The 16,042-nt window shown below is 43.6% G+C and overlaps 1 protein-coding gene across 1 annotated transcript; it reads left to right on the forward strand.

The window, feature by feature from the left end:
* Window positions 1-3,096: 3,096 nt before the first annotated feature.
* On the forward strand, window positions 3,097-7,747 carry LOC121618578 (semaphorin-4E-like). Its single transcript, XM_041954092.1, has 14 exons — window positions 3,097-3,193; window positions 3,487-3,632; window positions 4,118-4,180; window positions 4,279-4,374; window positions 5,116-5,215; window positions 5,363-5,473; window positions 5,564-5,712; window positions 5,809-5,984; window positions 6,103-6,253; window positions 6,337-6,559; window positions 6,638-6,756; window positions 6,898-7,064; window positions 7,146-7,195; window positions 7,371-7,747. Exons 1-14 carry the CDS (start codon window positions 3,097-3,099, stop codon window positions 7,745-7,747), a joined length of 2,025 nt encoding a protein of 674 aa, XP_041810026.1.
* The last annotated feature ends 8,295 nt before the right edge of the window (window positions 7,748-16,042 follow it).

The raw sequence follows: 16,042 nt of genomic DNA on the forward strand, positions 1-16,042 counted from the left end.
TATTACATACATTATTCACAGATTGTTTTGAATGGGTTTAAGAAAGTTATTTGTTGTCATTTGTGTGAAATTGTAAGCATAAAGGTGCTACAAAGTCTAACCAGGTTATCTGATTTATATGTGGAAAATGTAACAAGTGCAGGTTTTGTCTCACAGAGTCACATGGTGAAAGTTTCTTCACGACGAGACACATTTACAGCAAAGAAGATTAACTGTGGTACTGAATCTTGACTTGAAGCTAAAAACACCTTTCTAAGGAGGGGGAGAAAACAGAAGAGATCACTGTCCTTGTCATGATTTTGACAGTCAGAGCAGGGGTCCTCATTTCTTGTGACAATCACAGTGTAGCTGCTCCCTCTAGTGGTTTCATGTTGGAGTGACACCGAGATCTGCATGTTTTCACATGGATGGGACAAACTCTGGGATTAACTACTGCTTTAAATTGCATTACAGTCACTCACATGATAAAGGCCGATGAGGAGGATACTGCTTATTACCAACGCTCAGCTAATGAGCGAGTGCGACAGCTTGCAGTAAGTTATCATTGGTCAGTGAATACAGACAGAAAGTTCAACAAAAAAGATCTGAACTTGCGACGGGATTAGATTTGTTTCATAATAACTGACCAAAGTCTCCAAAGAACAGTTATTGAAAGTGAACCTCAAAGCCTGCTTAACCTCCACCTTTAGACTCTCCTCGCCATCACACAGACTGCTCCTCACTGCTCCTCATCCGCCATGTGTCACAAATGTCCATAGTAGCACAAAGTTACACACTTTTGAATGCATGCATTAATACATACTTTATTCAGTTACTCTCATAAAGATTTTTTTTTCAAAGTGTTCATTGCTGTAGTTGTGTCACTATCTGGTTACAACGTGCCAGAACTACAGCAACAGCCTAATGTACCGTACACCTGAGTGGTCATAATGTTTTGGCTCATTGGTGTTCATCACATAGCTGATCAAATGTTTGCCCAACCTCTATCTGTTGTTCATTAGCTGAGGGTGAATTTCTTCTGAGTCGTGTGTATGAATGAACTCAAGTATTTCTAATTGAACTGTTACAATATGAAGTTAGAGAAGCTGCTTTTGAACGAGGCCCAGAACAGGATGAAAGAAAGGGCACGAGACTGTTTGTTTGTTCCTCGTACTGAAATAATTCACGTTTCATCGGCGGCTCCCAAACTGAGGGCAGGAGACGAGACGATCACAGATGAACACTGAATAATAAAGAATAGATAAATGAAATAAAAATGAAATGATCTCATGTCTGATCAAAGCTTCATCGTCATTGTACAAACACACCTTAAAGATAATGGATCAGATGAAATCCTTCAAAAGTATAATTTGATCAAGTTTGATAAAGTTTTGAACATTTCCACCCATAAAAACTACATTTGCGTGTATGAATGGCCTCCAACCAGATACAAACTGTTGACTGAAAATATGTCCATCCCTGTGTCAATATCGGGCTCAAGATTGAAGATTGAAAAACTTTATTGGCCATTAATGCAGACGACAATGGAAATGAATGTGTGGGGGGGTTCATGGCTGACGCAGGTTCATTTGGATTTTTTGGGTTTTTGCATTATTTGTATTGTTCACACTAAAGTAAAGTTAATGGTTAATGGCCCACATGCCTTTTTATTTTATCTGATTGATTTTTATTTGATTTTTATTGATTTGACTTAAAATTAAAGTTTTTAATGATTGATTTGATTTGATCGCGCTGTCCTGAAATTTACAGGACAGAGGGATGGGGGGATAGGGTAGGGTGGTGAGGGGGTAGGGAGAGGGGGCTATGGTGGAGTTTAGGACGGTGAAGTGGGGGGCGGAGAGGGGAGGATTTGGGCGTCCCTCTGTTGCACCTGCTGCTCCAGTTGGTTCACCTGCATCTGCAGCCTCTTCTGAGTCTCTGCCATCTCGCTGTTCTCCAGGTCCTGGATGTTTTCCGACTGTTCCGCCTGTTTGCCGTTTTTGTTTTCCAGAAGCTGCTCCAGTCTAAGTATTTCTTCTTTTAAGTTGGAAATACTGTAGACGTGTCTGCGCTTTGCATTCAGGGATTGATCTCTTTCATACAAGGCGCGGTTCAACTGTACTTTCAGAGAGTTGTTCTGGTGGCGACTGTGCTCAAGAGCACTTTGCAGACGAAGAAATTCTGCAGGATGGATTGGATTGTTTGGATGGTTTCTGGGGTTGCTTGTGTAAGCCATTGCACTGTCTGTAGTAGAAAGTAGTTGTTGGTAGTAGACTGTGTTGGTCTGTAGTGGACTGTACTTGTCTCTAGTAGAATGTATTTGTCTGTAGCAGACTGCAATTGTCTACGGAAAATCTGGATCGTACGTGTCTCAGGAGCACTTACTTGTGTGTAGCTCATTCAAGTTAGTACAACTCTGTTGGGGTTCCAGTTGAATTCATATGCTTGACATCAAAACCACTTCCATTCTATTGGTTGAAACACACATCAAAACACTATTGGTGGGCGGGGCTAATCCAGGATCCCATGGTTACAGTATTTTTTTGTTTTTTTCATACTTTATTTATTTTTAGTTTGTATTTATTTTTTACACTTTTATCTGTTTGTATCTGTTGCTTAGTTCTTTAATGTGAAATTTTACTTTGTTTTTTCAGAGAAAATGAAAACAAATTAAAAGTCTGTCAACATTTTCCCAGTGATGTTTCCCCTCCAAATTAGTTTGTAGGGAACATGCAACAATATCATTTTAATAAGCGTCAAACACCGTCCTGTCAAGTGCTGCATCACTGTTGCTATATCCAGTGTAGTTGTCATTTTTACATCCCATCAGCCAATCCTGCACTGAGAGAAATCCTTGACAGTTCGGTGCATTTGAAAGACAACAGGTGTTACTGTCGCTAACCTTAAACAACACAAACACTGACTGCTTCACAACAATCACACCTTTTTCTCTCAGCATCAGCATCACCAACAGGTAAGAAAATAAGCCGCTGTTGGGAGAAATCATTACTGTCCTCGAACAATATGTGAGATGGAGACACAGTTTCCACCTGCAGGGTTTTCAAACGGAAGCCAAATTTGCTCTAAACTGGTATTTTTTCCCCTGGCTTAGCGCACATGAGGAGACCCCCTGTACTGCTGTTTTATTCCCTCCTCATCATGAGCAGAGGCCTTGCAGCAAGCAACAAGCCCCGCAGGACTGTTTCTTTCAATGGTGAGAGGTCCAATGTAGACTCATCACAACTGTAACCAGACTGGATCATTATATACTGCTCATATTGCTGCATATAGACTGTAGATTGTGCACAACACTCAGTATAACAGCACCAGACTGTCAGTCAATGCACATGTTAATCCACATAGAATATTTCCTATAGGAAAAACAGTGAAACACAATGAGGAGTAATACAAATTACTGCATGCAGCAGCTGTACAGAACACTGAACTGAACTGTATTTAAAGTCATGGATTTGAAAAGTAACCTCCAGCGCTTTGCTCCTGGTTCAGACATGGACTTGAAGCAGTTCAAAGAGTCCGGCTTCGACAGCTTGAGCTCTTTGATGATAAGACAAGACATCGGCCAGCTTGTGGTCGGGGCCAGAGGGAAAGTGCTCACCCTCGCCTTGGACGACATCACCAAAAAGACCAGTGAGGTAAGACTGACTGCGCTGCTGTACCCAACTCGCCGGCTGCCTCTGAATCCACATCACGACCTCTGAGTGAGCAGCAGTGAGTTTTCACGCGCTCGAGCACAACAAAACCATCATCAGCTCCTCGGTTTGAGAGCAGTGACTCAAAAACAAGCTGGGCTTTCTTAAGTGGTGTATTAGAATAAATCAGCCAGAGTGGCTCCTCAGATGTGAGTCAAGTTGATTCAAACAGCACCTTCTAAGAGCGAGCCTAACAAAGGGCCTTGTGAATAAAGCGCCGTGTGCTGCAGACAGAGCAAAGAAAGGTATTCCAGTAAACAACCTGTTGAAATACAAAGGATTTTGTATCATTTAAAGCAGCACAGGAAATGTTTCTCATTGCAATTTATTTGCATCAATAACTTCAAGAGCTATTGAATTATTCTCTGTTAGAACTATTTTCTAACACCAGAAGAGCATTTTGATCATTGCTGACTCTGTTCTTCCAGGCCAAATGGACGGTCAGTCCTGCAGACAAGGCCCTGTGTCAGATGAAGGGCAAGGACGCTGAGGTATAGTGACAAGCGATTTATTAGTGGATCTCATCAGCTGTTAGTGCAGTCTGTACCATCCAACACCATTTACTGTATGAAGTGTCACTCATTTTCAGGAATGCGATAATTTCATCCGGACTCTACACACAATGGAGGACGGTAAAATGCTCGTGTGTGGGACAAACGCTTTCAACCCTGAATGTGATTACATGGCAAGTAACTTTATTTAAGTTTTCACATATGCCAAACATTGTACGTCTGAAGACAGCTGCTGTATGTGGTTAAAAAGGTTGTCATGGTGACATACGGGGTGTCTGTGAGGCTCCATTTGATGTAAATGTTAAAATGATTTTAAAAAATCAGAGTTTCAGTGAATAGCTGGAGAAAGCAGGTACAGTTTGTGTTACATTATTGGACAGAATAATGTTTTTTGTATAACTGTGTTGCTCCCTGAGGGGAAAAAATAGGACATTTCAGCAGCTTAAAGGAAGTGTTTAACATTTTGTAAAATATGCTTATTTGCTTTCTTGCTGAGAACTAGATGAGAAGATTGATACCACTCTCATGCTTGTCCCACAAGTATGTAGCTTGAGTGAACAGGTGTTTAACATAGCTTAGCACAAAGGTTGGAAACAGATTTTACACTTTGGTTTCTGTACGGATTAAAAAAGCGAGAAAGGACTTGTTAATTAGCGAGTTTTAGAGGTGCCGGTAGGCAGATTTTGTTACCATTGGACAGAGCTGGGCTAAGTGTCTCTGTTTGCAATCCTTGTGCTAAGCTAAGCTAACCATCTGCAGGCTTTAGTGCCATATTTATCATACAGACATGAGAGTGGTTTCAACTTTCTGTCTTTTTTCTAACTCAAGGCAAGAGAGTGAATAAGTGTATTTCTCAAAATGTTTAGATAAAGAAACAGTACTGATGGATTATTTAAGCCTGTCTCCTTCAACAGACTTTCAGAAATGGAAGGGTCTCTCTGGAAGGAAAGAAGCAGGTGGGTAGGGGCAAAGTTCCTTTTGACGCCTACCAACGCTTTGCTTCCCTCATGGATGGTGGGTACCAAACTGTTTACAGATTTCTTAGCACCTCACTTCTGTTTTGTCATGGCTACTCTCCTCAGCTAAACATCTGGCTGTAAAAAGTTCAACGTCAGAAAAAATAAAGTCATGACACGTCACTGCTTCCCTTCCACTTGGCAGGAAACGCTTTGTACTCGGCTGCTTCCTCCAACTTTCTGGGCACAGAACTGGTGTTTCAGAGACATGGACTGAACCCCGTCAGGACTGAAGTGAAGCGCTCCTGGTTCAACGGTGAGCTGCTCTTAGGTAGATAAGGTGCGGTGACCTGCTTCATGACACTTAATGACTCCTGAGAATATCTTCTTGGTGGTCTCGTTTCAGAGCCGACCATCATTTCCATTAGCCTTGTTGAAGCGAGCGAAAACAGCGAGGACGGCGAAGACGACAACATCTTCTTGTTCTTCACTGAGAACGCTGTAGAGGAACATCGTGACAACATCCAGGTGTCGAGGATTGCCCGTGTGTGTAAGGTTTGTCAAGATCACCTGATACATAAACTTATCATACTCTAGCTGTACTGTAAGTGTCAGCTAAGCTAATCTTACTCAATGCGTGTGCTGCTTTAGAGTGACCTGGGGGGCAAAAGGACCCTGCAGAGAAAGTGGACTTCTTTCTTGAAGGCCCGTTTGGACTGTCCATTTGGCAGTGCTGCCTCGCCGTCCCTGATTCAGGACGTTTTCCTTCTCAGAGACCAAAATAACTGGAGGGGTGGCATCTTCTACGCCACATTCACCACCAACTTGTAAGTCGCATGTACCCACAATACGTGCCTCATTGCTTTGGAGCATGTAGGTGCAAATAAGTTATTGATGGAGTAGCAATGGAGAATAACAGGAAATGTTTTGTGTCATCCGTCGCAGGGAGTCCTCAGATGCGTGCAGCCAGTCTGCTGTCTGTGCATATAAGCTGTCAGACATCAGCCAGGTGTTCAGCGGGAGGTTTTTGACTGAGAGGGACACTGGCAGCTGGGACACATACACAGGAGAGGAGCCATTCCCTCATCCTGGTTCGGCAAGTATCAAGCCGAGAACAATTTAAAGAGCACATCATTATTGGGAGTCATTACATAAAGAAGCATTTTGATGTTCTCGTAGTGCATCAACAATGAACTGCGGGCCAAAGGTGTCACGACCTCTCTCGACCTCTCAGACAAAAACCTGCTGTTCGTAAAGAACCACCCTCTGATGGAGGGGGTGGTCACGCCGATGACCGGCAAGCCTCTGCTGGTCCGCACGGGGACTCGATTTTCCAAAATTGTGGTGGACCGCGTCACGTCACCGGACGGACGGCGTCGTCAGGTCATGCTAATTGGCACAGGTAGGCGACCGGGCGTGCACCGACACCAATAACACGAATCACACACGAGGTGCGCTGACAGCCGGGCGTCTCCCTCAGACTCTGGCTGGCTGCAGAAGGCGGTGAGGTTCGATGGCGAGGACGGCCGCGTCATCGAGGAGCTGCAGCTGTTTCCAACTCCTCGGCCTGTCAGCTTTCTCCAGCTCTCCTCCGAAACAGTAAGACCAAAGTCTCTACTGTTGTTTCCCAAATTCACAACCAACGTGGTCAAATATCCTGATCCCCTCACTTGAGTTTTATGTCTTACTTGACGGCGAGGCAGCTGTTCTTTAAATGCCTGTTGTAAACTGCTCCTCCAGGGCCAGCTGTACAGTGGTGCCAGTAACATTGCTGTTCAAGTTAATGTAAGAGACTGCAGCCGCTACACATCATGTGATGACTGCCTTCTCGCCAGAGACCCGTACTGCGGCTGGGACGAGATCAGAGGCCATTGTGCGTCTGTTGCTGACGCACTACTTGGGTCCACGTAAGTCATTGCTCTTATGATTTCTTATGAGTAATCGTGTGTTATAAGTTCGTACTGAAAGAGGTGTTTCTCCTCTCGCAGGATTCAGAGCTTGACTGATGGAGACATCAGGATGTGCCCAATCTCAAAGTGTAAATTAAACATTCACATATGCATTTCCAGCATATACATATGTCTGATAAGATTCATGATCCCTGCTCTCCAGCTCCTGACATTTACATAGAACATTGTTACATTGTGTACAATGCAGATATATATTGAAAGAAACTCCTGAACTGGAGCCTGAAAGCTTGATTTCCTCCCCAGTGAAAGACAAGCCTGCCATCGTCCACCTCAACATCAGGATAGCACAGTTCCTCCCATGTTCCCCTGAGACCAACCTCCTAGTCAGCTGGCGCTTCTGGGACGGCGTCCTCCCTCCTGGTCCCCGACACACCATACTCAGCCAGGGCCTCATCATCAGACCCTCCTACTCGGATTCCGGCCTTTACACCTGTGAGACGGTGGAAACGGTAAAGAGAAAAGTGCACCGGAGGACTGTGGTCCAGTACCTCGTCCAGGTTCAGGACGCGAACACAGCTGTCAGGAACCTGAGGGCGGCTGTGATCGCCTTGGCTGCTCTCGCCGGCTTGCTGATGTGCTCCCTCGTGGTCAGACACCTAAAGGCAAAAAATAAACAGTGAAATTAATATCTAAGGCGCGTGATCATTCAGCCTGCAGACCTGGAGGAACACATTATGATGGATTATAGTGATAGATATTCAGGATTAGAGTCTTACATGTGACCAGTCTCTTCTGTAGTGCTAATGCTGGGCGTGTGTTGTGTAATTGATGATGAGTTTATGGATCAAGATTCAGACGACCAATAGATGTCCAGTCTGGGTCATGAAGCCATCAATGTAGCTGATGATGACAGGAATCAAGACAGATACAGTGATGTATGTCCTGACTCAGAAGGCGGAGTAATGGAAGAGGCAAGTGAAACGGTCGATGAACACCTGGATGAAAACAGATGAGGCCCACGCAGTGATTCAGCAGACCGGGCAGTGACTGACAATCAGACACACAAGTCGCTCGATGATTTGCTCCAAGCGCGGACATGATGAACTCCCCGAGCACTCACGGACACTTCACTCCACTCCACACTGGGAATACATGTATTATGGCTCAGACACAGGCATATGCAGTAGACTTCTACACAGCTCAGCTCCCACAGAACACATTGCTCTATGTGTTATTATTTATTACCATTATTCAAATCGAGCAGTGCTCAGTTCTGGTCCATGTTGGCTGAGATTGATGGATCTGAGCCTTTCATTGTTGGGCTTTTCGGTGTTTGCACATGACGTGATTGAGCCAAGTAGCCGACTATTACATGTTCCCGGATCAGCATCTCACATCGCGTTCCTGGACCGACATTGTGATCAACCAAAACCAATTACTAATTAATGATTCAAATGAATGATTATCTCAGAACGCCACTTATACTTTGCTTCATTTGTTCAGATGTAGTTCTATGAAGTCTGATGTACACAGATTTGAAGGATCTGAGAGGTCAGGTGGGAAAAAGGGCTCAGATTCACAGGGAATGCTCCTCCTACTAAATGCAAATACAGCTACAGTGAGGGCTGGGTTATCTGTTTTAGCAAAGAATTATGGGACCTGTAGTTCTTCTTCAAAGATGAATGAATGAATGAATGCAGGCTTTAGAGTTCAAACATGTAACCAACAAAACAGTAGTGGTAAAAGGTCAAAGTTGATGAGTGGTACATAACCAACTTCGCTTAGTAAGCACGCTTTGTGCATGGCTCACATGAAAAACACAACCATGGTTTTCACACATGCTGTTGTCACTTCTATAAGCCTTTAAGATCCATGCTCCACACTAGTTGGCACCATGGGACGCGTGTGGTCATGGTGTAATTAGTTCTCGGGGGGAATGAATCTGCTCTCTTGCTGTCTGCTGGTTCTCCCTTCTTGTTCCTCCATGCTGGTGACAGCTGTGACTGAAGGCGTTATGTTTTAAAGTGGCCCATCTGTCTGTGTCCTTACGTGTGTCCATACGTCTCTCTGTGTCTGTCCCATTTGCACTCGTCCACTTGGACTAGAGGATGATTAAAAATTTGGTTGTCAGAGGTCAAAGGTTGCTGCGCCCTGCTATAACTCAAGAATTAATTATGATAAAATTAAACTAAATTTCACACCATTGACTCACAGGAAAAAAATTATGAAGGGATGACATTTTATATCCAAATGGTCAAAGGTCAGCTTCACTGTGACATCATAATGTCCTGTGAAAACACATTTCTGCCCATTATTCATCACCATAACTCTGGAATAGAAGGAGAGATTGTGACCATATTTCACATTTGGTCAGATCCTGAATTGCTAACAGTAATCTTTGGCGTCCAACTGTGCTGATTGTAGAGATCTTCGGTGCTGCCGGGTTGAAAATGTGTGTGAAGCATCTACATTTTTCAATTTGTTCTCTTCTTCTTTGTAACAACATCCATATTTGAAGCACCGTCTGCTGTCATGGCTACGCCTTTGTGTTCGATCAGAATCAGCTTTATTGACTCTGTTTCTTTGTTTCTCTCCATGAACATACACACTAATAGACATTACAGCAGAAGTCCACCACAGGCTCATTGGTTGTGCTGTTATTGAGCTTCAGGTGATTGTTGTTGCACCATGTGATGAAGCTCTCTATCAGTCCTCTGTGCTCCTCTGGAAAAATAGTCTCTAAGAGAAGACAACGTGTTTCTCACTGGAATCACACATGTTAATATAGTGAGAGCTTCCATTTCATCGTCTTTCTTTCTCCCTGTCTCTAAAGCAGGACTAGAGGTGTGACTAGAGTAACTGTTCTTTCCTTTGGGAGCATTTTGTGCTTTTTGTGGAAAATCATCGTGCACATCAAAGTTACAGAGAGGGAGGCATGTCATAACAGATGAAAAGGAAAGACACCAAATTGCGGATCATTCGAAATCATATCAAAAATACACGCAGTTAATTGGCACATGCTGGACATGCACGTCACATATTGCCTCAGCCTTGTACGTACTAACCAGTTTGATCCAGCGCTGTGCTGAAGAGCCTGTTATGTTGGTGTGTTGGCCCAGAGGCTGGGGAGCAGGATTCAATCAATACAGACTTTGAAGGCAGACACCTACACCAAAATATTAGGAGTGAAAGTGTTGGCAGCAGCTTCTTTTAATATTCGTATAACATTTTCTTTGTGCCTGTGATAAGCATGAAGAATATATATATATAAATATATAAAAAGATGATCATAGAATATCACAGAAAATTAAAGGCTTCTCATTGACAGCCAGTGTAACATTGATTAGATATCATGTAATTGTCATGAGTGAAAGCAGATGAGAGGGTGGGGGGAACACCTTGTAGACCAAAACCTGTACAATAACTTGAGGTTTTTTTTTTTGTACATGTATTTGACGCAGTAAAGCAATAAGCAGGAATACAGCTCCATTTAGAGTTATTGGTGATATGTGTATTTGAACGCTTTCAGTCATTTTTACGGTGATATCACATGCTGCCACAAGATGGCAGTCATGTCTAACTAATAATTAACTAAAGACAAGCTGTACTAAGGCCGAGAAATCTATAGTGTGGAGAGGCTTTGGAATCTGCTCAATAATTGCATCAGAGTTAATCGCTATTGGACTGCTGGCCTTGTGACTGCAGCATATGAGACATCCTAACATGCCCATGAGTTTATTGCAATGAAAGTTATGAATCATGTTGGCCTTTTCACAGCAGACATTTTGACTTGTCATAGCAGGAGGCACTGGTGTAATAACATCAGCAATATCTCTATGCTATTCAAGTGTCCCAGTCAGCCATGGCAGAGTGACACTGAGCCAGCATGCACAATCACTGAAACTTAGGCAACTAAATGGATTTTGGCCATCATTCATATTATTATGGACATCTGTGCTGATCAATAATAAGGAAAATGGCGTTGAGTGTGTACTGCTCTCTACAAACCCAGAGACTAACTGATGCTGAGGCGCAGCTAAGCATCCAAATCAGGTGATGTAGACAGAAGAAACACTCAGTGGAGACAACCAGTGGGCGCGAGAGGAACGGCAGAAAAAGGAAAATCCCCAACAAGGCTCCTCAGTGATGTCCGCCAGGTTACCGCTGGCAACTGTTTTGGGAAATTGGCATCCAATTCTTGCCTTTTGGTTCAGTGTCAACCACTTTTTAGCAAACAGCAAAACATGCACCTAAAAATGAATAACGGCATAATGAGGTGGAGGCTGCAGGAGCTGGCATGTCCATTCGGGTTAGCTGGATCCACTGTTTCTGTCATAAAGCTTTTAAACTTTCTTTTAGGTCACATTTTCTTTAATAAGCTTTTAAAAGTTATTGTAGAGCCCTGGAAGTGAAAGTTTGAAGCTGATTGTACCTTCTCTCATTCGTTAATGGTTGTAGTGTAGCAACATTTTCTGTTTCTAATTGACATTTAAAGACTTTTTACAAGCTTGTTGTCATCTAACTCAGCAGATGAATTCTCAATCATTACATTGCAGCTTGTACTTTTTCATCGGTTTTCCTCCAGAAAATGAGTGAACTTATATTTGTAGGTTGCCAGCTTATAAAAAGGGTCCTAGTATTTCTGTGTGTTGCTGATATTTCTCAGTTCCTGTCTTGCTCTGGTGTGTTTATGAGTCCTGATTCCTGCAGAAGGAGCACTTGCTTTGGTGTTTTACCACGTCTCTGAACCAGGGTATGAGAGGTTTGCTCAGCATTCACCCCCAGCAGCATTTCAAATGCAGTCTTTAAAGGATGGCACTTTAGAGTCGTGGTGCACCTGATAAATGTGGCTGATGCCGGATCAGCTTGTTTTTTAACCTGAAGCAGCTCAGGTTGGTGCATTCAGTAAGGAGTAGTGTGGTACAACATGCCAGTTTTGACAGCCGTGATTTAAGCTCTGTGTGCCAGCACTTCTGCATCCAAGATTTAAAAAAAAAATAAAGTCCACAGAAACACACATGGAAGTACAGTGAAGCACATGAACCACTTTTATCAAGCATACTGCAATAATGCAAAAATGCTCTCCTCCCTTGCAGTAAATTCACACAGCACTGTCTCCCACCCTTTCTGTTCATTCTTTCTGTCATGTGACTCTCCTGCTTCCTCTCTAGCCCCGTCCTCCTCATTCTCCTCCTCCTCCTCCCTCTCCCGTCTCTCTGAATCCTCTTAACTTGCTAATGAGGGCAGGCCCACAGTGTCCCCCCTCTATCAATGATAGATCACAGTGATAACTTTAATCAATTTTAATAGTCAGAACTTCACTGATATTAAAAAGCTGATCTCTGCACCTATAGCCCCCCCGAGAGCAGGCCGTTAGACCTTTAAGAGTGAGAGGTAGAGATATGAGGATGTTGAGATAGTATAAAGACCTTTTCTATGCCTTACCTCTCTCTTACTCCACCGTGGGCTCCATATAGAGGATGTCACATTAATCATAACCTCATAAAATTCCATAGGCAGCTCAGGACAGCCTCTGCACAGTAAAAGCCCCAGAATGACCCTCCCTACAGGCATAACATGCAAGCATGTCCCATGGCTGATAGAGACCCCAGTCCCTTCAGAATGACCCCCTTTGGATATGAGATCAGTTTTATCCGGGCATGTCGTAGGACAGCCTCTGTATGACTCCTGCATCTATTACCAGCATGGTCACAAACTACAGTCAGGCAAGTCCCAAGTGCAGCTTCTGGTTGCTTGTGGGACCCCTGAGATGACCGCTGTGGATGTTAAACTAATTCTAATCAGGCATGGCCAAGGCCAAGTCTTTATATATGTCAGCATATGGTTGACAGCGCACCAGTTTTATTCAGGCGTGACCCACGTTAAGGCACCTGGGGCTACCCGAGACCCCTCAGGATAGCACATTAATTAGATATAGATATGTGCAGAAGCTGCTTTTTATGGCGCGTTTAAGTATTAATTACAGGGCACCAACTTGTCATTGACTTTGTGGAATATTATGGAATTTTTCCAAGAAGGTCAGGGAAGGTCAGAAACTTGGGTGGGAACTTGGGAGAAACTTGGGAGATCAAATGGGTCACTTGGTGGGAATACAGCAGCATGCTCTTTGCATTTGCAAGTGATTTTCTCAGCAGAACAGAAGAAGATTCCAGTTTTAGCGCATGTATTTTACTGTATACCATGATCACAACTGGCAACCTGTACTGCCTGATAGATTTGTGGGATCAGCATCAGGGCAACACCAGTTTTTATTTTTCAGCAGGGGCCCCTGAGGGAATATCAAGGCAGTGGAGTTGTCGCTCTTCACTTTGCTAAGTGGGGGACGGGAAATGTGAGACGGGGGAAGAAAGAAGCCGTGACAGTAATGGGGAGGAAAGGGGGGGAGAGAAAGGCAGACAGAGAGAGAGGGGGGAGAGGAAGGCTAGAAGGAGAGAATATGAAGGAAAGGGAGGAGAGAGAGAGGCAGGCAGACTCAAATCAAACACTGTCTACCTGTACTCTTTCCTATAGCAACTCCGTGTCTGTGTGTCTCATTCAGAGCAGAAGAGATATTTTAAAAAGAGATGACCATGGACAGCCTGAAATAACCCAGCACGCAGTGAGCTCAAATCGGCCCCCGCAAAGGCTGCAAGGTGTTATCGCTGATTCTGTGTTGGACGCAGAATTGTACAATAAAGCTGGACAATTGAAAACAGAAATGAATTCAATATTAATTCACATTTATGAGAAATATGTATTTTCCTGAAGTGCCGTCAAGAAGAGGAACAATTACAGCGATGAATATCTCTTTCAGTGTACATACAGGCATGCTAATGTTATTCATCCAGAGTAAAGCTGCAGCATCTTTTAACATGAAAAGCTTTATTTCACTGGTTCCTCTCTGGACCATGTGACGCAGCACACAGCGCCGCCCTGATCCTGATGCTGCCGCCGGCACAGCAGGAGCTGTCCAAGGTCCCGAAGCCACGTCCTGAACCAGCTGGGATTATTTGGTGGTAGCGGGAGCCTCTAAGACGATGACTGAGCCTGTTTAATCATCAAATGCACTGGATAATGTGGTTTTACAGTTCCCTTCTCTGTACTCCCGGCTGCTGAGTCACAGCGAGGTGTTCTTACTGAGTTTTAGAGCTTTTAGAGCTCGGAGTGGTTGTTCTTGTTGCAACTTTAGTGTGAGGGCTGCCAGCATTATATTTTGGCCTGTTCTGTTCTAACAGCCTCCTAATACACCTGGTTTATTCAACAATCACACACGGATGAAGTATTGGATTGTCCACATACTTTTGGCCATAGAGTGAAGGTGTTTATGAAAGCACTCTTGATCTTCAAAAGTAGTGCTTTAATTATTACTAAGAAAGAATCCAGCTACAATCTGTGTCCACTTCATTTCATTTTTTCCTTTCTTTGCCTCGTCCTTCCCCCTCTCACGCCTTGATTGCGTTGCTCTCCGTCTGTCCTATTTTCTTCCTTTCATTTTCAAACAGACATCCTCCACCGCTTTGATCCTGCACTTGCAGCCTTTGTGTTCTTCCCCTTAAACCTGCGGCTCTCTGAAACCTGCCGCTTTTTAAGCGATACTCTCAATTCTCCAAAGAAAACGTGTGCTCACCCCTCTCCAGAGGGAGGTGGAGGGGTCAACAACGGCAGCAAACAGCACTCCAAGAAGCGGTGGGGGCCCTGTGTCGTTGTCAAGGGTATTCAGCATGGGATTAGGGAGCACCAGTGGTGGAATCTGGACCCTCCTGCTGAAGGATGACATCTCCTCGCTCATTAAACAACTCAATTGTTGCTGCATTTCTGAAAGAAGTGAAAAACTCAAGTTTTGAATTAGGAGTGAATTAGGTTTTAAAATATCCCTCTCTCAGATTTCTCTCCTTCATGCTGCGGTCTGCAAGCCACTATGTGCATGGCTTCACAGACAGGTGAAAAAATGAGGCCAATCAGTATCCTCATATTGCTTAAAAATTTGTACCAAAGTCCACAGAAGGCAAATTTTTAACATAAGTTTGGACAGTGTTCATGCTGCTCTTACTGCAGGGTGCTGTCAGCAAAGAGTTGGCCTATAGGACACTGTCCACCCAACAGCTGGACCAGGTCAAGAAGCTTCTTTCACCACTGTTGGTTATTATTGCTGTTTTCTACTTTTGGGAAGATGTGTGCTTTTGGTGCAGACCTGGAGTCAGTCCACAGTTAGCATATCTTAGCAGTACGACTGGAAGCAAGGGCCAAAAGTCTAAAATATGTTCACCAGCACCCCTAAAGTTCACAAATTAACACGTCATATCTTGTTTGTTTAATTTGTTCATAAGTAGAAATGTAAAAAAAACACAATTTGTCATTTTAGAGAGAGTTGTATGCTTTTTACAAGAGAAGTGCAGCTACATTACAGTTTCTAAGTGAGCTCTAGAGACACACAGCCTCAATGCTAAGCTTGGCTAACAATGTCCTCACTCCAGCTTCAGTAGACATGAGATTGGTGTCTATTTTTTCAGAAAGAAAGCAAATACATGTACAGAATGCTGAATTATTCATTTAAATTTATTTCTAGGGGGTCACGACATCTTTCTAGGTCCTTATTAATCTTTTTCGCAAAATTAAATGAAGTCCACAAAGTGGTGAAGAGGCTTATTGCATAGCAAAATACACTGACTTTTAATTAACAGGTTGGTGAGATGTTTTCATTTATAGTTAATTATGTTTACTAATAGTGGATATACTGGCCAATCTGAAGAAGGACAAAGGTTAACTGTGTGTACAGCGCAGATTCACAGCAGACTGCGGCAGCTGGCACAGCTCGGCGCCTGAGGGAATACCACGAGAACGAGCCGGGGTCCTTTCTTTCCTGAAACCATGTCACAGTCCTGATGGCTTCCCCAAACTCACAGCGGGCTGACGACGGCGATGATGATGTCGGCTGTGTCCTGGTGTATGAAAATGTTTTAAATATTTAAGGAGTA

This window comes from Chelmon rostratus, chromosome 15 (assembly GCF_017976325.1).
Source record: "Chelmon rostratus isolate fCheRos1 chromosome 15, fCheRos1.pri, whole genome shotgun sequence".
NCBI classification, from domain to species: domain Eukaryota; kingdom Metazoa; phylum Chordata; class Actinopteri; order Chaetodontiformes; family Chaetodontidae; genus Chelmon; species Chelmon rostratus.

Excerpts from the sequence above, each read along its gene's own strand:
- LOC121618578 (XM_041954092.1), top strand. The coding sequence starts at position 3,097 with ATGAGGAGACCCCCTGTACTGCTGTTTTATTCCCTCCTCATCATGAGC. Across the intron at positions 3,194-3,486 it reads CAGGACTGTTTCTTTCAATG|ACATGGACTTGAAGCAGTTC; the intron begins GTGAGAGGTCCA and ends CTCCTGGTTCAG. Across the intron at positions 5,474-5,563 it reads GAAGCGCTCCTGGTTCAACG|AGCCGACCATCATTTCCATT; the intron begins GTGAGCTGCTCT and ends GTCTCGTTTCAG.